Below are 24,435 nucleotides of genomic sequence, written 5' to 3'. Positions count from 1 at the left end.
AAAATAATAAAATGTATTTATGTGGAATATAAAATAATTAGTTCCATGGTGATTGTGTAAACATAGTCATATTTAGCCTCTACTATTTGTAACTTTATAGTCAAAAAGACAAATATGATAGATATACATGCCATATATCTGCTCGATTTTCAATATCAAATTTATACCGATATCTCAAAAAGTTGGAACCGATATATTGAATTATATATGTAAAATAGAAGTTGAAAATTTTGCATTCCCTGTTCACTTGAAAATGTTCTACCTAGATAGCTTTCACTGTGATATTTTAAATCTACTGCGCAACTTTTCTGGTGGGCCGTCCACTTCCATGGTATGGCATTAAACATATCCAGCTAGTATTTATCCATCATGTGTTATTGCTCTAAAATACAATAATTCCTTTTGTGAATAGGGGTGACTCTCCACAGATCTGGATTGCTGTAACCTGCTTGCCTCTCTCGTGATAGATTTAGGTTTACTCTATACTGTGGAAGATACACCTTTGCACCTTTAATCATCACACAAGAAAAAAATAATTATACTGTGAATATATCGACCGAACATAGTAATAGTTGTGGTTGGAAATAATAAAAAAGGCTAACATGGCAGAATGCAATGTGGTGACTGTGTGTGACGGTTCACAACACGCTCTGAAAGGGTTTTACTTGTGTTTAATGAAGTCTGTAAGCAGCTTAGGGCCTTCAATAATTACTCACACAGACCATTTTGTTCCTCAGCTTGGTTTCTTTGGCTCTAAATCCGCAGTGAATACAGTGGAGGTAGTGAGGACCTTTCCCATTAAATAGAGCTGTAAAAGACAAACCTTTATGAGATTTCAGACAAGTATAAATGCTGATTTTGAATAAGCCTGTCACGATAATTATTGATTTATTGTCCAATATATGAAAGCTGGAGCAATATTTTTGGGGCTCGATGTTTATCGTGTATACATTTTCTTTGCACAGCTGGGACATTTTGGGTTATTTTTAGTCTATATGATGAGATTTAAGCTGCAAAAGGTTGAATTAATAACTTCTATGCAAATTAAGTACTAAAGTATTTTATTTCATGATTTGTTAACAATATTTGATGATTTGTTCATGATTTGTTAACAATATTATAGATTTAGAATAGTTTTTGTAGTTCAGTGTCAGTGGCATAAATTAGTTGCAATATTTTCATTGAGCAGCAATATATCAAACTTCAAAATTTGTACTTTTATTTTGATCCTAACAGATTAATGTGAAATAAAGGCCCTGCACCCGATTTTTCCTATGTATCTGAGCAAAAAATTTCTTGCAGCAGTATAATTATATTGTACAGGACTGGCTTTGTGACTACGTGCTGCATCTAAATTATAAAGTGTGCTATTGCTCAATAGTCAGGAGGTGTACATTAGCATACTAGTTAGTTTTACCGTGACATTAAAACTCCATTCTGGTCTCTGAGCACTTTAAACTGTGAATAATTAGGATGCTCGGAATGCATAAGGTAAATGAGGAATAATTTTGGATTAATGCAAACTGTTTAAAATGAACTAGTTCTGTTTTTTTTTTGTTTTTTTTTTGAGACAGTAAAAATCACCTTTAATAATAAAACCAAGTCCTCATTGAAGTGAATGTCACACAGGTTGCCAGTGGTAATTATTTTGCAATTAACTCCCTTTTGAAAGTAGTTGCGTATCTTTGCAGCGGCTCGGAGAAAAAGCCAAGCGTCCAATGGCTGAGAGAGGAGGAAATTCCAGTTTAATTGAGTCAAGTCTTTTGTCAGGTGGAGCTGTTATTGATGCAGTCGGCGTGGATTGATCCAGCACACACATGTCATCTCTGGGCTCTCCACGTCCAGCCTCTAGCCCTCTCTCCTCCTCTCCTCGCCCCCTCGCTACCTCTCCCCCTCCGCCTTGTTAAAAAGGGAGGTCCGGTGGCATTTGTTTGATTAACTTGTTGGACAAAAGTGACAGCTGCTCACGGGCCTATGTGGATGAGAGCCCCAGCGCCGCTCCCTTTTTGTACATCTGTCAGAGCCCGAGCAGGCCGAGCGGGGTGAAAAGAGACAAATTGGCCCCAAAAAGAAGGCCATTCACCTTCTCGGGACCCCCCTCCAACTCTCCACCCCTCTGTCCCATTCAGGTGCACGGCGGGACCCTCAAGTGCTTGCTGGCTTATTCCATTTTCACTCCCCCTATAGCGTCCCCTGAGCCTACAAGTGTTTTAGCCCCCTTTCTCCTTTCCTCAATCCTGCCCTAAGCGGCTCTTTGTGCCCAGAATGGCTCACTTTTCTCAGGGCCCAGGGCTGACGGCTTTTTTCCCTCTTTATTGTCCACCGCCGAGCTTTTCTGACGCTCATTGTGTGTTTACTCAATGACTGGTTGCTGACCGTAATTCCAACTGTTTAGTTCCTCACAACATGGCCCCCTACCCTTCTCCGCCCACAAGCACAAATACACCGCGCAGCCTTCTCCAAACTGCTGTTTTTATTAGATCGCTCCTGCTTTGGTTTTCTCAAAGGGGACTAGGTAGGAGAGGAGTTGCAACAGGCGGAAAATGGAATCGTAGGCACAATACAGCTACTTTTGTGTTAGATTGTATTGTAACACTGATTTCATTTGGGTTGTGAAGTGCAGGATTAGGCAAAGGATCGGGAAGTGCCACATTTCCCAGCTTAAGAGCATGTTATTTATTAGTTTCATTATTCTATCTTAGACTCTCACAGTTGAAATACAGGGATATACAGATCGGAATATTTAATTGCCATGACGTCAGTGGATAGAAGTGAGTTTTGCATGAATCACTAATAGGTCCCCAGTGATAGACCATTACCATGTGTGCTGTTAAAGCCCATAGCGGTGTTTCAGCTGTCGTCGACACATCTGTAGTTCATGAATAGAGACACGGCGCTGCCCTCTGGGATGACATCATGAGTGCTGGACCCATTAGCGGTCAGTGAAAAGCTCTGTTTGTTAGTCAAGGGTCAAGCTGAGGGTTCGTCTGTCGGATACAAGGTGAACATGGAGAAGGCGGGCTCACAGTCTGGAGGGACAGAAGCCAGGATTTACCAGTGCTGGGGAGAGGGGTTGCTACCTGCTGACTGAGTTACTATGTTAATTGAGTGTCATCATCAATGGGCCTCTCTGCTGAGGCGGTAAGCAGGACTAGAATAGGCCAGCGGTGGCCTCTAAAGCCAGAGCAGGTCGGATTAGAGCAGCTTTTTGTGCACACTGCATAATGTCTGCAGTCGGCTTTAAAGACCCCCTCCGCTCACCTCCATGTTTCCTTGTCCATGTGCTTCCTTCCTCTGTGCTTCTCTGCTGTGTGCTCTGCTTTAAAAGAGAAACTAGTGTAGCTGCCCTCTCCTTCACAAGAAGCCTGTCAGTTGGCATTAGCGTCGCCTCTCTGCAATCATCATTCCAGGCCTCGTGTTAATTGCATACACAGCTGGGTCCCAGCAGGACAGGCTCTCACTCACACACTCACTTAAGGAGCACAGGCACAACAAGTAGCACTCTCATTTATTCTGATGGGATAAACAACATCAGTCCAGCTCTCCACTGTCCCAAGATCATTGCAAGTCCAGGCTGTGGATAAGGCATGTTGAAGTTTCTGATTAGGGAAAATGAGTGCAATGTACTGTAAGAAAAATCATGAGTTAAAGTAGTAAAATATAATTAACTATACCTCATTTTCTTCACACTTGATTTGTAAATAATTTTTGTAAATCTTCAATCACCATCATAATAAACGCACTGTACCAGATCTTCACTCTTTAAAACATCAAAAAGAAGAACTAGTTCATTTTAAACGGTTTCCACTGGTCCAAAGATATTCCTCACTTACCGTATATATTTGTAGCATCCCGATTATTCACCATGATACACTTTTCAGGCAGAGTGGAGTTTTACATCACTGTAAAGCTACTAACTAGGACACTAACAGGCATTTCCTAATTATCAGACAATAAAACACTTCATAATTAGATGCAAACAGCATGCAATGAACACATTTTGACCTAAAGAGCATCTATTTAAAATAAATAAATAATTTTTGGTGGGTGAAAACAACCAAGACCCTTTTTCCCTCCATTTAGAAATAATGGGAACAAATTAACCAGACTTTACCTGCCCTTAATGCTTCAGATCAGAGCAGCTGATTATCAAATCATCCAGTCCATAAATTCCCAAAATTTTCATTGCAGACAAATGTTCACAGTGTAATTCAGTTTTCAGTTATGGCTGAAGTGTGTGAGTATGCACAAACATAACTCATCTTTTAAACATTATTCCGAGTGACGCTCAGGTCAAGTGGAAAGTGTCCTGGTGATGTTTAATGACTGCGTGCATGGGGAAGTTCAGACACACACACACACAGCAGAGCAGGCAGGAACAGGCAGAGGACCAGGTTGTAATCCCTGTCAGCCCCCTGTAGTGAGCCCCTACTACTGCTCCCACATGCCTGCGTCTCAACAACACAACTATTCAAGTTTTCAAATGAACTGTACTTCTAAATGGACCATTGGGCTTGCTTATTATGATATGTTAAAGGTGCATATTGTAACTTTTGTGGTGGAGGGTTTGCCTCTTGAAGATGTTCCACAGTATGGCATTAAACGTTTATACTTGACATTTATTCAAATATATGCATGTTTATTGCTCAAATGCATTTAGGAACATGTTTTGTAAATGCCTTTTCATGGATACATTCAAGACAAAGCAGTTACATCTCCATAGGGATTAGCTGGTGATGGACTCTTCAACAGAAAAGTTACACAGTGGACCTTTAATACCAGTTTATTCTGAAAACTAAATTATACCAGCATCATGTTTATGTTTTAATTAGGTTCATGCAATGTAACACACATATGCATTATTTATTCACTCCCATCTATGTACCTGTCTGGCCACAGCTGCCCTGGGGTAGACCTATGCAAGCAAAACTGCAATCTGCCCATCTGAACACCACCACATATTTATACATATACGCAGGCAACATGAAGTGTCTTGCTCAAGGACACTGGGCTTCATGATGATGGGCAAGTGCTCTAACTATACTTGTGCTTTTTTTTTTCTGATGCTAAAACACTGTGATGACGGTTCTGCATTTGAAGTTTTCAGTAACACGCAAAACTTCCACTTTCTAGGAAACATTTATGAATCTTGCACTAGTCATCTTCTCTCTGCATCAGTGTGTGGATGAGGAGACCGTGGGGCTGTAACATTTGGATGTGAGAACATACACCTCCAGCTGGAGACCTTTTTATCACTGGGATTATGTTTACTTTTTGTCTGAACTGGAACCTCACTGTGTTCATATGATTGAGTAAAGAGACTTGCTGTTACGATTGAAGTCTTTATCAACTGCTCCGTAGCAAAGGTGATGTATTCCCATGGCAGAGTCGTGCTTTCTTTCAGTATTTGGGTACTTGCTGTGGTTGAGGCGCTAAAGACATTGGGGTGTCGACCTGCTGCCACTGATTGCCATAAGGTGACTATTCATATTTTAGGCTCTGAAAATATTCATTGTATTGTATAGTGCAGTGTTATCTAGTCTATAACTTGTTACAACAATATTGTAACATTTTATAATCATTCAAACTGGATTTTTTTGCTCATTTCATTTGATTATGAAGTAATCTTTGCAGCCAAACTAAAATCTGTAATTCTTTTCAGCTATCTGAAATCTGACTTTTCTTTAAAATATTCAGTTTTACAATTAACATACAAATACACATTGCTCATTTCATCTGCTCACCTCAAGTACAAAAAACATCAGCCCAAACAGTAATATTATTTACAACACAAAGTTTCAAAATTTCAAACTTTAGCATATAACACAGTAAAGTAAAGATTAGATCACTATTGAAAATGTAGTAGCATAGACATTTAATCATTTATCCATGAGGTCACAGTGATAAATAAACAGTATACAAAAAACATCACCCCAAACTTTAGTATTATTTATAACAGAAAGTTTCAAAGTAGACAACATTAGCTTATAACACTGTAAAGTAAAGTAAAGATGATTATTGAAAATGTACTATAGGCATCATTTAGTCACATTGAGGTACAGTTCTTCCCCACCACAGCACATTGAGACAAAAGTGGGGCACTGGCTCCACCGAATGACTGAGCGTGTTGCATCTGACAACACAGCTTGTTAGTCTTTTACGCTGAGCCTGGCGCAAATATATGCAAAAGGGTCATGAAAAAGGTGAGTGGGTGGGTTTGCGGGGGCAGAGGTGTACCATGCTGCTATAGGCCTCCTGCCAAGTGCCATGTGTAGAGTGGGGTGTGAAGCTGGCTATGAGCAGGTCGCACTGCCTGGGACTGGTGTCAGATGGGGGCAGGAGGTCGCCTTTATATGTGTATGTATGTATGTATGTATGGGGTGACAAATAACCCCGCACAAGAAAGAGGAGATGGAAATGGTTTGAGTGTCACAGATTTGAACCCTGTCGTGTTGGGGGATTATGTATGCAGAGCCATATTACGCTTGTTTTGGCTGTGAGTGAGCGCTAGCCCCCTGCTGATCCCCATGCAGCCCGGGTGAAATCGTCTGTTCTGATGACTGCCTTTAGCGGGCCAAGAGAGGGGTGAACTCATTGGACTGGTCACTGTTCTTTTCGGAGAGCCAAGAAATCTACGGTAAATATTCTATAAAGTGGATGGGTCCATACACACTGCTATCCAAGTAAATACAGTGATGATGAGTTTGAATTGGAGCTTACTGAGAGGAGATAGAGTTGCTCTGTGGAGATCTGGGTTGTGTCAGAGAAGGTGAAAAGATGGCTCCAGAAATGGTGCTAAGAGTACCATTTGGAGGAGAGAGTTAGGGCAAAAGTAACAACCATCAAAGCACAGTGAGAGAAGAGAGAATCCACAAGAGGTGAAAAATGCGCTTAGAATCAACTGAACTGACTGGCTTTTCTAAGTATTGGATATTAGATAATTCTGCATCCAGTATACTGTATTATTTTTTTTAAAAAAAGTATTATTTATTATATTGTGAATTGCATTTAAAGGTGCATTGTGTAACTTTTCTAGTGCAGAGTCTGTCAAATGTTTTCTCAATGAAGATGTTTTTGCTTTGTCTCAAATGTTTCACAGTACGGCATTAAGCCTTTCTATCATGGAGACCAAACCAGACCAAGTTACTGGTCAGATCTGTGGAGAGGTAAGCCCCCTCACACTGACAATGCTTGTTTTTCTGGGTATTTCTGAGCAATAAAACCACCCGTAATTTAATGTTTTGTGTCTTATTGTGGATTATTCGAAGCAGAGCAATGACATATACATAGAAACAAGAAGATGATGAGCCACGAACCAAAAAAAATTACATAGTGCACCTTTAAGTAGTTAAGTTATTGTATCAGTTGTATCATATATTATTATTGTATCAATGTATATCAATATTACATTTTTGTTTTTTTCCAGATCTTTATTTTTTAAGAGCTTTGGCATTTTGACCATGACTCTTCCTTGTTTGTCCTAATTAATATATTTCCTAGTTCACAAATACAAGTTGTCTGTTGAGAGAGGCACTGACACATGGGTGCTGGAGGAGGGCAGCTCTGGAGAAGTTTGAGTGATGAGAAAGTGTAGAGGAAACACACGCAGCAGTTAGACACAGCTGTGCACCTGATGGAGGACCATCTGTGTGTGGGGCTCAGGACTTTTCCCAGGAAACTGCAGATGGAGGCAGGCCACGAGCACCAAGTGTGGGCCTTCTGCAGAACAGCCATGCACATGTTGTCGGAAGGAGAGCTTACACATTATTAAGACTTTAAATAAACCAACATAACAGACATGTGTATAGCCCAATGAAAATTGTATAGATTTCTTATAGATTTGGAATAATGTGGGTCTGTGAATGATACTAAATGCTATCACTTTATATGTAAGGAAATTATTTCTGTTGAATAGAAAAATTGAAGACTCACTTTTGTCTCAGAATGTTTCTCCAGAACCAGCAAAACAAAATAATGGCGCTATTGCAGCAGTCGGAGCAGATTCCCTCCTCCTGCTCTATTTTGCTAAACATATTGTGTATATAACTCATTTTAATAGTGTAGTGATAGGGAATGTGGTGGGTGAAAATGCATAAAATTGTGCTTGTAAAACCACGTGTCCTCAATTAAATGAAATATATCTTATAAGAAAAGTTCTGAAAAGTCACAGTCCTCATAATTATGAATGCCATTGTAAATAACAAAAGTAAGATCCAATAATTTTTCAGATATTCTCAAATGTCAACTTTAGTTAAAAGCCACAATCCAAAAGCTCCTAATGTTGGTGACAATCACAGGCAAGATGTCCCTGACAGGGCTCCAAAATGCCAGTCGTGGCAGCAAGAGGACTGTGACATAACTGTCAGAGTGATTTGTCTGAAATGAACAGGAGTAAAGCAAAGGCACACAAAGTGGCTGCTGCAAACAGACCTCAGATGGGAGCTAAAGCAGCCTAAAGAGCACAAGTGAAGCAGCAGAAGCCATTGGAGGCTGAGCAGTGAGTGGATCAGTCACTCCAGGCCTGGCCTCTCAGCGGGGAGCTGTGCCTGGGGCGAGATCACAGGCCTGCTGCCACACTGGAGCCTTCACAGGCACACAGCCACACACAGGAAGCTGCTGGCACCAGGGCCAATCTGATTCACCCCGGCACTGCCCCAAAAGCTCCTCAACACAGCGCCATGTTCCCTCAGCCTGACCTACATGCTCTGCTTCCTCTGCAGAGCAGCCTCTCCTCCTCCACACACTCAACTTAGACAAGTTACACAAGAGGGACACTTTTTCTTCGATCGGCATGCATTTTTTTTTATTTTTCTTTGCAATACTGTCAGAAGAGGCAATAACATACACAAGAATCAACAAAAAACTGCATGTAACTTCAATCACCCCAGTCAGTATTTTATACATTAACTTGATAAAATTGTAACAGTAATGACATCCTTAAATGTGTAAGGATGTTTCTTTGGTCATTACTGTACCTTTCCTTGATGTCAGAATATTCCAGAATATTCCCAAGCAAATCTCTTATTCAATATAGTTATAATATCTTTTATGACTTTGTTTACTATGAACTGTGCTGTCTAAACTGCTGTGTGTTACAGATAAACTCTGATTGAGCATTAGCCGCGGGCCTCATTTGCTCCGAACAAACATAACGCTGGTTCCCCCCTTCTCCCCAGTCTCCCCTCTACCCCCCTCCCCTCGTCTTCTGTGACCCCCTGTTCAAAGTCAGTCGTCTTGTATTAGTATCAGGCTGCTCGCATCATTAGCTATCAATTAGACTGGCACCAGCCCAGGCCCAGGGAGGAACATCTGTAGCCTTTCGGGCCCGTCGCCGTGGAGCTGTCATTTTGTGCACTCCAACCACAGCACACGCTAGGCCAGAGAGGGCAGCACTAACCATCAACTGCGTAGTGGTGTAGTTCAAAGCACTGGTATGTATTATAATACGGGAAACAGTCGTGTATGATCTTTGACATTAAAGGACCCATATTACACTATTTTCTGATCAGTGTTATAATGTTGCTTCCTCATCAACAACATATCCAGACTTGTTTTGATTTATTGACACATTTACCCTGCAGATTTAGGCTGAGTTCTTTTCGCGAAATAAAAGCAGTCAGTTCCACCTTATGATATGGTAATACAGGAAGTGCTTCACGTTGTTTTCCAACTCCATACATCCACATACATTACAATAATTTGGATAATTTAAGCCCTAGAATTGCCAATCTTTACAGAACTAAAGGTAAAAGGTAGTTGATAACTTGATACTATCACTACATGACATCACAAAGTGGAACAGAGCATTTTTAGTGTTGGAGATAATTCTGCTAGATTATTCAAACGTGTGAATGAAACAAAACACATCTCCATCTATGTTTTTGAAAAGATAACAACATGCTGACATGGCTTAAAGCTCACAAGTGTCATACAGATATGACCTGCATATTGTCACCTGTTTGTTTCCATGGCGATAGATAAGTTTAATGCCATAATTTCAAGATTTCCTCACATAACCACCATAAAAGTTATATATTGTATAGTAGTTGTTATTCTGTACCCTTCTCTTTTAATTTCATTTGTGTTTTGATTTGTTTGCATTGTGATTTTAATGAGTTTCTTCTTCTTTAACGCACCTTGCCTTGTACCTTTAGGTTGTATGCACTGGTGAATGGCATGGTGTGTTCAAGGCCTGTGGGAGATAATGGACACTGGTCAGACACTGGTCAGACTCTAAGCTGAGTGTGTATCTGTCTGAATCACAGTCACTTACATAAGCCCGCTGACAGCCCTGAGGTCACAATGAGACTCTATCCTGATGATTCAACTCCTTCAAACTCATTAACTGTTATTTCATGAGTGAGAGGACGAGGATTTTAACAGTTTCCAAATGTCCACTCTGTTCATGTTCTCACTACAGGGTGGAAAGTTTGAGGTCTTACTTAAGAACACTGAAACACTCATTATTGACAGAGAGGTACTTTGGATCTGTGTGTTTTTAAAGTTGTCCTGTATTCTCTGAGATGTCCGCTCTGGTAGTCAATGTCAAAATATACAATTCAGCACAAATCTGTATCAAAATCACTACATCTGAAGAAATAAAGACCTCAAAATCTGCAAAGTACATTTTACAGTTACTTTAATACTTTTTTTTAACGTGATGCTTTTACCTTTACTTGAGGATATTTTGCTTCAGTATCTGTGCTTCTACTTAAGTAACAAATTTGAGTCCCTCTTCCACCACTGGTTATGGTTAAGTTAGACCTACTAACTGTTATCTTCCAAGTCAGCACACGACTGCAATGAAGTCTAAAGTAAAAATTTTATGAAAGATAAGCTTTGATAGTGCACTGTGTGTTAACCCTTGTGTACCTTGCTTGGAAGTGTAGTACCAACTTTTTCTTCCAAACATAAACTTGAATGTATGGGGGCATCTGTTGCTCAGTGTCCCGCGTACATTGGTGTATGTGTGTGCGTGCGTGCGTGCGTGCGTGTGTGAGTGAATAGATGAGTGGTTCCTTGATGTAAAGAGCTTTGAATGTCTTTGAAGGTGGAATAGTATAATTTACCAGAAAAAGTTGAAGCCACAGCACATGTATAACATGTTTTAAAAGGCTTTATTTAACTTTATTAACTAAAAGCATGTTTTCTATTTCTTTCACATCTTAAAGAAGGCTACATGTTTTTGTATGTTTTTATATGTTAGCTCAGAAATCAACAGTGCTTTGATTTTTTTTCTTCTTTCTTGCAAATGCTAGCTCCCAGCGACCAGTGAACACCTCCACATTGGCTACCTACTTAGACTAAAACTTCATGAGCATTTTGGCCTTTTAAATTTTAACAAATTAAATTATAACCCCAAATGTGTGTTCTTATGTCTTGTAGCAATGGTACACCAGCACAATGAATCTCATTGGAACATGGCTGACTGACAGAATGGACTTGCAACTCCATGTCTACCAACTCAAGATTCTTATCCGAATTGTAAAGGTGAGGTCTTTTTTTACTTGAAGTGAAGTTTGTACAGATCAGCAGCCACACTTCGAATAATGTGAAAAGTGCTATGAGAGAAGTCCTTTATTATTCTTAGAAAACCAGTCAAGTCCCACTGAGATGTGCAGTCTAATAGGGGAAACTGGAGCACCCAGAGAAAACCTTCACAGGGAACACATGCACTTCACACAGAGCTGGAAATGGAATCATTGACCTGTCACTGTTTCTAACTTTTTATAACTGTTAGATTTATATGAAATGTTGTCTGTGTGGTGTGTGGTGATACCTCTTGGCCTTCATCTTTAAATCTCAGTGGGACTTTCCTGGTTAAATAAAAAGAAATAAAAAGAAAGGCAACACGCTGCTGGGAGTCGAACCCAGGACCTTCTTGCAGTCAGGCTGAAGCTGTAACTCCTGTGTCACCAGGCTAGCACTTTCAAATAAACTAAACTGAACATTCCTTTGAATTACTAATATTTGTTTACAGGCCTGTCAACAGAAATTCAGGGGTTCAGGGCAAGAAGTGTAACATGGGCCCCCCTCTTATATAAATTAATAGGAAGAGGGTCCAGTTCTGGGCCCCTAAACCTTGGGGCCCAAAACAACAGACTCCTTTGTCCCCCTCTGTCCTCTGCACTGCTTGTGTATCATGGGCATGCTGTAGGATTGGGTGGTAGCCAAATTTTGATACTGTTAAACCTTCTCAGGATTTTACCGTGGTATACGGTATTACCATATAATTTACCAGACGACTTTGATAAACTATGAAGCCGCACCACTATACAGTCTATGCGCAGACTTATAATCTCTGAAATGTTTCACATGAACCATCTCCAACGCAATACATGCACAGAATAGACTCACCGTCAGCCGCACATCCTCTGTCACTGAAAGAACAAATACAGTCCACTGAGTCGTGTCCGTTAGTCCGACAGAAGCTGAATCGCGTCAGTGCACGAGGAAAGAACTGTTTTTATCAGCGCTTTATAGTTTATGCAAATGAGTCATGTGGTTTTAAGTTTCATTTCCATAAAACGTAAACAAATGTGCACCTGAAGCCAAAATGTTGCCAATTTTTTGGGGGGGGGACCAACTCGCTTGCGGCCAGACTTGCCATCTTGTCTTGGTCTCTCTTATGAGCGTCACGTGACAACAGAAGAAAACTAATCGAACATCATCTCCCCATGCAGTTAAAAGAAACATACTATTAGATTTAAATCGTGATAGCATTAAATTGAAAATACAACCACACATTAATTTGTGCTGAGCAAACAAATTTAGGTATCAATAAATTAAATTATTATATTAGGTCCTTATGCGCTGCAGATTTTTTTAATGAGGTAATGAACCTGATACCTTTGCTACTTTTTGATACCGTGACATACCGTAAGACCGTATTACCGCCCAACCCTAGCATGCTCTAGAACAACCACTGTGCATGTGCAAAATTCACAAATCACTATATATGGCTTTTAAAGAAATTACATCATCTACATATTACACAGCACGACCATCTGTTTCGACAAAAAGCTCATCATTTGGCGCTTGCGCAACTGTTTGGACATGTGTGCGTACAGACATATTGTCATGCATGCAACTGATCTTAATTGGATACTTCCTTTTGGGAGAATGCGCAAACCTACAAATTATGTCAACTTATGTGACGCCTCCATCTGTCCATCACCTAAAATATAATAATATAATAGAGTGGGTGAATTAGGTCATAATTAAGTCATATTTCCTCCGTACAACTGTAGAATGGCATGTGTCCCCCATGATACACACTGACTGTTCTCTATCGACCTTTATTCTCATATGTTAAATAATTCAATACAGATAGTCAGAAGTGGGCAGAGGAGCCACAATTGTACTCAAGTAAGAGTAACGCAACTTCAAAATAATTTCTCGTAGAAGTACTAATTAGTGATCCAAGAAATTATTCAAATAGTTTGTTTCATTCACATATGCTTAACACAGAAAACCTGCATCCATGAGTTCTCTCAAACCTAAAACACTCTAGTCTGGTAATACACGACTCCACTATGTTTTTAAACTCCACACACCTTCACTAGAATAATTTGGATGATTTATGCCCAGGAATTGCAGATGTCTGATTTATCAGCTGGTTTCACTTTGTGGAAACTGTCTGACCCCGCAATGTTAGAAGTCGCTCCTCGACGGTCGGCGGGTACTTTTTTCATTTAACCAATCGCTGCTATTTGGTTGTGACGTATGTAATGCACCGCTAAAGGGGCTAACTGGTATATTAAGCTTTTCCCAAATCCCGTTGGAAGAAGGACAATAACGTCTTTCCCCTTGATAAAATTCACCAAACGTTGTCTTTTTCCGGCTTTAAATCCTCGATCTCGGGAATTGTTACCAACACAGAATGTATGACTCTTTGCTGATTAGCTCGCACTTCCGGGGTTCTTGCAAACCATCTAGTGTATTCCGATTCTTGACCTAGTCGCTGAAGAGAAATGAAATTGAGAGGAGGCACTAGGTGGCGCCAGCCTGGCTAGCAGATCTCTACTGGGCAAAAGGTAAAAGATATCTTGATAACTACCACTACATCAAGGTGGAACAGAGCATTTGAGCTTTGGAGATGTAGACAAAGCAACTCAAGCATGTGTGAATGAAACAAAATACAACTGCAGGTATGTCTTTGAGGAGGTAACAACATTATAACATTATAACATGGCTTAAAGCTCACAAGAGTAAATTTTGTGTAATATAGGACCTTTAAACTGAAACTGATATCTGAAGTCTTTGTCTTCTCACACATATTCAGAAGAAGTACCGTGACTTTCGGCTGCAAGGTGTGCTGGACTCCACTCTCAACAGTAAGATGTACGAAACCGTGAGGAACCGTCTCACACTAGAAGAAGCCACAGCCTCGGTGAGAGAAGGAGGAATGCAGGGGATTTCTATGAAGGACAGCGACGAAGAAGATTAGAATGAAAAACCAGTGTCCACAGATCGGTACCTGAGCGCCTAGCAACACCAACTTCAAAAGTCCTCACGTCATTGATTGATCCTTTGTTCGTCAGACTTTTTTTTTTTTTTTTTCTGTATCCCCAGAATTTTAATAGCCAAGAAGAAATTTTGATGTCATTTTTGTAGTTTCGGTATCAGAAAGTACATGTGATAATATACAGCAGGTTACCCAGGTGAGAAAATATGTCATTCTAGATTTAACAAAAATCTACATCAATAAAATATTCTTACTGTCTAAATAAAGAGTGGCAACACTGTCAGAGCTGTCACTTTTTACATACTTGGTGACAGTTTCCTCATTTCCACTTAGAGTTTGGACGATCTAATAAAAATGTGGTCAGATGCCTTCATGCATTCACAGTCATTACTACACTGAATTCACTTGGGTTTACTTGTATATGCAAAGTAGCATATTTTTCCTCAGATCACCAACACACAGGTTCAATAATGTCTCGTGGCCAAAAGGTCTGAGAGAGAAGAGACTGCCATCTTCCAATGTTGAAAATTGTGTATGTCAGCTCCTACACAGAAAAATATGACATAATCCTCTGATCTAATAATTTGTATTTAAAACATGTAGTGTGTCCAATCTGTGTATTCTGTAATGGTATATACATTGGCACAGTGGGCTGTTTTTTTTCTGTTAATGATAAAAGGGGCTATATTATGCAATAGACTTTCTGTAGTTTCTACCCGCTTAAACATATCCGTATACATGCCAGTATTTATATTTTAATAATCCAGTACTTGTAAGATTTTTGTTTTGTTGTGTTTTCATTTCAGTGACATATAATTGCAATGATTTATGGCATTATCTACTTGTTCTCCAACACTGATTAAAAATTAAATCAAACCGTAATATAGCCTCTTTTAAACACTGCTTATCTTCCTTTAATAATACCAATACCATGTAATAAATGAAATATAAACCAGATAATCGTTTACCTCCAAAAACACAATGTTTTATATTCAGCATGTATCCAAAAATAACCAAAGTCTGATGTTACACCATAATAATAATAATATATAAGACAATGGAGTCAACTGTTAATGGGACCGTGAATCTCAGCTCAATAAGCAATATCAATACTTCAATATTAAAAAGGTTACTGCTGTCTATAATGTATGTCTGCGTTACACATTGGAATACATCCGATTAGCTGGACATGGTAGCTTCGAAAAGGATTTGATGAGAACAAGGTGGATCGTGATTGGTTCTCCAAACTTTAAATGCACAAATTAATAGATAAAAATTGATATATTAACATTTTATCGAAAGTTAAGTCGGTTATCGGCCATATAAAGAGCGTGTTCTGTTTATCCCTGATTCTGTCTTCTAATAATAACAAATGTATGATCAAGACGCAATGTTTATGATATTTTGGTATCAAAATATAATAAACTACACCTTAATTAGCCTTAAAGGTGCACTATGTGACTCGTAATACTTGATTGTCTCCATGTAGATGCTGTTTCTTTGCATGGAATGTTCCACAGTATGACATTAAAACGATTTGCCATGTGTTTATTCAATTACAGGTAGCTCAAAAAAAAAAAAAATACCTTGAAAATCATTCATTCTGACTATGTGCAGGCTTGTTTCTCCATATATCTGAGCATTAACTTGTCTCCATTGTGATAACCAGTTTATTTCGATACTGTGAAATCAAGGCAAAGCAGTAACATCTCCAAGGAGACAAGCAGGTGACGGACACACCACCAGAAAAGTTACCCAGTGCACCTTTAAAAAGCATAATCAAATAGTCTGAATCATTCATAAACTATGTGTTCATCATGAATTAAGTCTATGTCCATGCTTTATTAAGGCTAGTTAAAGTGTAGTTATTATTAAGTGTTACCGATATTTTTTTATTAGACAAATATTTGTGGTGTATTGAATCTTGGAACTGTTGGAGTGGCCCTGAGCACAATTCCTTGGCTGGTTGTGTTTGTAGATTCAGTGTAATGTTAGCTAGTAGTCCCCTGTATTTAATGAGAAAAAGGTAATCTATGGTCTTATATGGTTTGCACAAATGTTCAAAGATTATTATTTTGAAATGATAAGAAGTAGCCTAGCATTAGTCTTTAAGCATGGCCACTTTCTCTAGATAGCCAAGATGAAATTGCACTATGAGTTTTTTCCAGATTACTTCAATTTCACTACTGCAATAGCCATGTACGGGGCTTTTTTCTCTCTTATGTAGCACATTGTCAAATATGTTTCTGTCTCTACCAGATACATAATACCTAATTACAGACTATTGTAAAATTAACATATGGGTCAGTCCATCTCAGTTCACCCAACCTCACTTTGTCAAATTTTGATGAAATGTGAACGTGAAATTTTTGTTTGATCGGACCAATGGTTTCCAAGATACTGCAATTTCATTTTTTTCACTTTTTGCCAAATGTCAAATTGCATTTACTCAGCAACTACTGCTCCGACATCAAAAACCAAGATATCTCTGGAAAGGAAACATCATAAGGAATCCAAATCAATAAAAAGATGTTTTTATAGGTTGTAGTAGACATATAGGGCTACATTTTTTCTATTGGTGTCATTGAGGTCGGGCGTATCCCTTATTGTTAATTTCAAGGTCAGAGTACAGGTCAAAAAGGAATTCATCTCAAAAGTACTCAAATGCAAAAATAATAATGCCAGATTTGGATTCTTATGATTTCCCCTTTCCAGAGATATCTTGTTTTTTGATATCAGACCAGTAGTGGCTGAGTAAGTGCAATTTGAAATTCGGGGACCATGCATAAAATTGAAAAAAATTTATTGTGATATCTTGGAAACCGTTACTCTGATCATGCTAAAATTTGAGATTTTGGTTTTCTTGGCTATAACTTATCCATACAACAATTTTCTTTGCAACTGGACAATGTGAGCATTCAAATTGCATTTTTTGGGGGTGAGTTGAGGTGGAATGACCCATATACTTTATAACTTTTCTGGTGGGAGGTCTGCCACCAGCTTGTCACTATGGAGATGTTATTACATTGTCTGAAATGTTCCACCGTATGGCATTTAACATACACTATATCTTACTGGTGTGTTTGTTGCTAAAAACTACATAGAAAACATGCTTTATCACTGTGAACTGCTTGGGTATAGATAAAGTTGAATGCCATTCGGTGGAACATTCCTAGCAAAGCAATATCTCCATGGAGACAAGCAGGTGGCAGACCATCCAAAGGAAATGTCACATAGCGCACCTTTAACTGTAAATAGGAATAATAATATTTGACCTGCAACCTAAGCTTACTGACAATTCCAGTTTGAAGTCATGACAGAAACACATTTTGTCTGATGTATTTTCTCCTGCACAAACTTCTAATACTTCTAACATTCCTAAATTACTACAGTGAATGGACTCCACTGTATCACTGTTACAACAATATTACCAGATGTCAACTGTCCTGTTTTTTTTAATGAGCAGTGGATATTTCAGTCATTGAAAATCAAATCAGGGCATTGATATAACATTTGTAGCAGACTCCTTCCATTCCATCCCCAACATGACTGCAGTAGTGTAGGCAGGACAGCAGGGGAACATGTATCCTCTCCAATGCCGCTTTGTGCAAGTTCTTCCATAAGATTCTCAAGTAATCACTGCCAAAACTCTGCCTTCACCCTTTATTTGGTTTCCACGTGTAGTTTTCCTTGGATGGGGTGATTTGCCTTAGGGATGCACCAATACTGAGACTGGTATTGATCCAGGAAAATTTGCAGTATCCAGCCCAGGACATGTCAAGATGTTTGAATTTTAGATTTTTCAGATCAATTTAATAAGAAGTGAACTATATTTTGAGAGAAATTAATGCCATTTTTAGATATCAGCAGAACTTAAAAGCCTAGTATCGTATTGGAACTGAGAAACCTGGATCAGTGCATCCCTAATTTGCCTCCAGCTGCCCGTAGCCCTGGTGTACAGTCCACATCTGTGTATGGGGTGGGTGTGGAGGTTGGGGGGAGGGGGGCAGTCTATGTGGTTCTTCTGTATTTAGAGCTGTGAGCCGTACTGCATGTCCAGGTATTGTTGCTACATGTGTACGTGACTGATGGGTTCACCATGCTTCTGCCTTCTGTCACCCGCCGAGGCCAAGAACAATAAAACCAATAATAATATAAGACGACTCTGTCATTTTTCATTTTGTTTCATTAATATATTCTTGTAGGATCATAAGTTTATTAAACATGTGTAAGCAGGAAATTGGATAGAAGAGTGAAGAGTGACAGAAATTTGTGTGAGCCAGAAACCAAGCAATCCAGACAAAATTTAAAAACTTATAATACAGCCTTTGAAATGTCAGTTATATGATAATGGATGTATGAGGGATTACAACAACATTATAATAATTAATAAATCATTGCATTTATATAGTGCCTTTCAAAATACCCAAAGTGCTTTACAGTTCATTATTCATTTACTCAACACTCAGGTGTGGTAAGCTACTACTGTAGTCACAGTTGCCCTGGGGCAGACTGACAGAAGCTTGTCTACCAATCTGCACCATCAGCCCCTCCGACCACCACTATCATTCATGCCCACACCACTTTCATACTAGGCAATGTGGGTGAAGTGTCTTGCCTAAGGACACAACGACCTGGAATTCCCAGTGGTCTCCCATCCAAGTACTACCCAGGCCCAGCCTGCTTAGCTTCTGAGATCTGATGGGTTCAGGCTTTGACAAGCCGGTATGGCTTGCTGTTCATCATATTTGTAATTATAAATTAAATAAATAAATAAAACGTTGTTTGGTATATGTTACAGGGCAGACGTGCTGAGGCTCTGAGTCTCCACTGACCACTGGGAGATGGGTAGTTGAACAGACTGTGAAATACATATTTGTGAGGGCCCCTCCCTTTGCACCATTTTTCTTCAGGAAGGCAGATTAGGTCTGCGGATTACTGCTTGCTGTCATCTTGAGAGTTGATGTTGCCATCCAGAAGGAGATTGACTGAACGGCCTGAGATCAGCAACAAGCAAAATTAAATCAAGCCCAGAGGATTAGATATAATATAGTCTCCAAATTAAAAGGAGAAAGAATAGCTCATAATGAACAGGAGGGGAAATCTTCTTAAGAAAAGAGAAAAACAATGTTTACTTGTATGAAGGGGTCATCCTTAGATAATCATGTTGAAATAAACTCATGCGTTGCTTTTTCATAACATGCTTTTTACAACTAAAGAACATGGAAAAGGTCAATCCAGATTTTTTTTAATCAACTTGATTCAAGATTCACTTCAGATGCACCGCAGCAGCAAAACCATGCAGCCACCTCATCTCTTCATCTGACCCTGTGATTTTATACTCTCTCCTTTTAGCATGTTCTCAATCTCAAAGTTAATATAATATTGAATCTCCCATATCATGAGAAAAGAAAGCATCCTCGTGAATTTGGAGCAGAGAAAACGGCTCAAATAATGTAGAATGTGAAGCCGTTTAAAGGGCCCATGTTACGCTATTTTCTGATCTATATTATAATGTTGTTTCCTCATTAAAAAGTTTTGTTTTGTTTCATTCACACATGTTTAGCACACAAAGCCCGCATATTTAGGCTTAGTTCTTCTCTCAAACTGAAAAAAACCTGTTCCACCTTGTGATGTCATGTGCTAATACAGGAAGTGCTCCACTGTGTTTTTAAACCTCATACACCTTCACTAGAATCATCTGGATGATTTCAACCCTAGAACTGCGAATCTCTACTAAACCAAAGGTAAAATGTAGCTGTTCATTTGAAAACCACTGCTTTATGACATCAGAAGGTGGAACAGAGTTTTGGAGATGTAGAGAAACTAATAACAAAAGATTGCTCAAACATGTACGAATGAAATACAACATAACTCCAGGTATGTTTTTGGTAAGTCAGCAACATTCTAGTCAATTTTGCGTAATATAGGGCCATTAAATTAGGCTAAAATGTAGCTGTTGTGATCAATGTTGAACATGCAATGCAAACACATAAACATACCATCTAAATTTAGTAGGTAATGTCCAATATTCCAACAAAAAACAAGCGCAAAATGAGCACTTAACGAGACGGACTTGAGTTAATGTCGTCTCCAGCAATGATTCCTCCTTCATATCCTCTGCATTTAAGAATGATCAAGTTCTAACGCTCCAAACAGCACCCCGATTCCAGCATCCAATATGGCCCGTGAATGCGCCCGCTCAGAATAGGCCTATTTTATCATTCATTTCTTGCCACACGAGCTCGGGCTCTTCGGTGCAAGACATGACACCGGCGTGGATTAATGGGACTGCAGATTTACGCGGGCACGATCTGAGCTGCTTTGGCTTTTAAGCTCCAATAAAGGTTTAGAAATGGGAAATGAGAAGTGTATGAAAATAGAGTGGCATGTCCAGCTGACCGGCACAGCGAGGAGCGGGCCCGTACTCGGAGCCACGGGAGCGCACCGGTACGAGGCGCGCGGATAATGACAACAGGAAAATGAATGCACACTTCCAAGCTGCCCCAGAAATTGGAAAGTGAGTTGTGTCTAGAGGCATTTGATTTCGGAGGTAAATAGACAACGGAGCGAGATGGTGTACGAGTTGTAGGCTATTTGTGGAAAGGTAAAAAATAATTATTTTTACGCAAGATGTTTACTCCAGTACTTTTGGGGTACTTTCGCCTTTCGCCACTGGTTTCCCTTTTTGTGAGGGATGGCAAAACATTACAATGATGCTCCATGCCTAGTAGTAGGCGATATTGAATCAAGCGGATGCATTATACTAGTGTTATTTCACAATACTTACAGGACTCAAATAGGATTACATTAGCTTTACCCTTTACAAAACCACTTTTTCTTGAGCTAAATTAGTTAATTTACACATGGCATAGTAATATAAGACCAAATCTATATCTGTGCAATAACAATATAATATCAACTTCAATATTGCTTTTTACAAATTAAAGGTGCACTGAGTAACATTTCTAGTGTAGGGTCACCTGCTTGTTTCCATGGAAATGTTATTGCTTCATCGGAATGTTCCACAGTATAGATTAAACCCATCACAAGGGAGACACACAGGTTACAGCACTACACTACGTTACAAGTCAGATCTGTGGAGAGGCACCCCTATTCACAGAAGGAATTACAGTATTTTTGGACAATAGAAACACCAGTGTTAAATAAGTACTAGATGAATATGCTTAATGTCACATCATGGAACATACCAGGCAAAGCAATAACATCTCCATGGAGACAAACAGGTAGTGGACCCTGCACCAGAAAAGTTTTACAATGATCATTTAACTGCTGTCCAGCTCCACTGTGGCACTGGGTACTGCCAATTTGGTAAAACTTTCACCAGTAGATGGCAAATGTGAAACCTGTCTCCTCTCCTCACCTGACCTTTGTTCATGCTCACCTGTGCTCTCTGACCTTCATCTGGCACCAGACTGCAGTAACACAGACAGCATCTCGTGGTGATATGTGAGAATACAACAGGGCTGGGTTGGCTCATCTAATTTCAAATGATAGAAATTGAATATAATATATAATATATAATAAGTAGATGCAATATCATAAAATAATTTCTATGAACGCAAACTTTATACCCAATAATTATTAAAGGTCCTATAAGGTCCACAGAATTGACTCTTTAAAGGGACAGTTCAGAATTGTGTGGAGACTCTTTTTTAAAATATTCCATCCAGTTTTAGTGGCAGGATAACTATGGCCATTGACATGCACTAGCCTAGCACCAGCGACCTCTGCAAACACGAGGACTGGATGGAATATTTTAAAAAGTGTCTCCACATGTCTCCAGCACTCTCGCTCAATAGGAAATGAGGCCTATGTCCAAAATTCCGGACTGTCTCTTTAAGATGCTTTAAAACATGTTAGCCTGTTATTACCTCCTCAAAAACATACCTCGAGTTGTGTTTTGTTTGAGTAATTCTTTATTATTGATCTGTCTACATCTCCAAAGCTCAAAATGCCCTGTTCCACCTTGTGATGTCATTCAGTAGAGAGGCAATTCTAGGGCTGAAACCACCATTACCACATGACCTCACAAGGTGGAACAAAGTGTTTTCTGTATGAGAAAATAACACAACCTAAATATATAGGGTTTGTGTGTTAAACATGTGTGAATGAAACAGTATAAAGCTCTGGGCATTTTTTTGTTGAGGAAACATTATAATGTAGATCAGAAAATAGCATAATATGGGGCCTTTAGGACTTATATGGCTTCTTTGTTCATATTCATTAGATTTTACTAGCTAAATCTGAATACAGTATCAAAAGTTCAAGAACAAACATCCATATCCATACTTGTGTGAATACTTTGCGTGGCTGTGAGCTCTAAATTGCCTGCCATTTGAGAGGGCAGGTACATGTCACAGATCCTTTTAATGAAAACCACCCAAAGCTTCTTATGCTGGCCTCCGCATGCACCAAAAACCCTATGATCCCGACCACACAGACAACAAGCCCACTGATTAATTTGAGCTCTTTCTGTGAAGAGACTGGCTTAGATAGCCAGCTTGTGCCCTAGCCCAAGCAGTCATATTAGACTCTCATATACAGTGCCAGAGCATATGGGACCAAGAATATGACTACTCCCATTCTATGAGAGTGCATTAATCCACTGTATTATGGACCGCTATACAGTTCATTTGTTTGTAAATAAAAAATGACAGTCTTTATGCTGAATTTGTCCTTTGAATTTAAGATGAAACTAAACAAAAAATACAAAAACCCAGTATATATTCTGCAATCACTTAAAGCTGCACTGGGTAACTTGTGTGGCGGATGGGCCCTGCTTCATTTGTTCATGATATGGTATGACTTTGTTTCTAGAATGTTTCACATTATGGCATCAAACTTATATTTATTAAATTATTGATTTACTGCTCAAAAACATGCACTCTTATTGTTAGCTGCTCCTCCTTTCCGTAAACCTGACTTGTAACTTGGCCTGGTGGCATCTCCTTTTTGTTTTCATAGACATAGATAATGCCACACTGTGAAAAATTTCAGGCAAGGCAATAACATCTCCATGGAGAAAATGAAATTGTGCCTCCAGCAGATGGCACTGCCAGAAAAAAATACCTAGTGTACCTTTAAGTGAAAATGTTTTTATTTACTTCAAAAGGAGCAATATTACCTTATGATGTTGTAGTACAGAAGTGACCCGAATGTATCTAAGTAATACCAAAAAGTATTTGGAAAGTTGAGTTCTTGAAAATGCAAAATAGATACACATATTCTATTTCTAAGGAAAATACTACAAATACTTTAAGAAAGACACTACTATAAGGTGAAATAAACACAAATGTTCAGATAAGTTAATATTGTTACCCCAAATCTTTTGTCACTTTTGTTACTTATACAGACTTACTCGCAGTGGGAAGAATAACCAACATGTTATAAATAGGGTGAAATATTCTGAGCAGAATTAAAGAATTGTAAGTCTGAAAACAAGACTGAGCAGTAACAAAAGGAATTGTAAGAGAGTAAATTCTTTTACCATCCACTTGGAATATAAAATATGGTCAAAACTCCATACCAATTGACTGAGGCAAATGTTAAACAACTGCTCACATAAAGCTCAAAGATCTGTGTGTGTGTGTGTGTGTGTGTGTGGGTGTGTGTGGGTGTGTGTGTGTGTGTGTGTGTGCGTCTGTGTGTCTTTTTCTTTCAAAAAAAAACCTGTCTCAGGATGGTAGAGTTGTAGAAGCTGACAAAGTAGTACATATTGCTGATACAGTTGACAAACTGTTTTGAAGCAGTCTTTAGACACACTTGGTTGCTATGCAGAGGTGAGACAGGGTGACAGGTGCACTAGGTCTGTGTGTCTGTGTACGTGTGTGTTGGGACATGCTCGGGGACAGAGACAGGCTGCCAAAAAGACTTACGGTGAGCATACACACCCCTCTACTCTGTGCATCCATCAGAAAGTCCCCCTCCACCACACTCTCTTAGCT

At 39.2% G+C, this 24,435-nt stretch overlaps 1 protein-coding gene and 1 pseudogene across 7 annotated transcripts in view; one reads left to right on the top strand and one right to left on the bottom strand.

The window, feature by feature from the left end:
- cadpsa (Ca2+-dependent activator protein for secretion a) overlaps positions 1 to 18,427 on the top strand; it is a 109,286-nt gene extending 90,859 nt beyond the window's left edge. For all 7 annotated transcript variants that reach the window (XM_055160769.1, XM_055160768.1, XM_055160766.1 and 4 more), the window contains 2 exons: positions 11,386 to 11,490; positions 14,285 to 18,427. In XM_055160769.1, the coding sequence (XP_055016744.1) occupies positions 11,386 to 11,490; positions 14,285 to 14,449 (270 nt within the window). In that variant the 3' untranslated portion in view covers positions 14,450 to 18,427. The remainder of the gene's footprint in view (positions 1 to 11,385; positions 11,491 to 14,284) is intronic.
- Positions 18,428 to 19,088: 661 nt separating this feature from the next.
- Positions 19,089 to 19,208, bottom strand: LOC129411128 (5S ribosomal RNA; annotated as a pseudogene).
- Between the last annotated feature and the right edge of the window lie 5,227 nt (positions 19,209 to 24,435).

Source organism: Boleophthalmus pectinirostris, unplaced genomic scaffold (assembly GCF_026225935.1).
Source record: "Boleophthalmus pectinirostris isolate CB_2022bp ecotype Guang Dong unplaced genomic scaffold, ASM2622593v1 HiC_scaffold_3, whole genome shotgun sequence".
Classification (NCBI taxonomy): Eukaryota; Metazoa; Chordata; class Actinopteri; order Gobiiformes; family Gobiidae; genus Boleophthalmus; species Boleophthalmus pectinirostris.
This window is presented reverse-complemented; position numbering and strand designations above follow the sequence as displayed.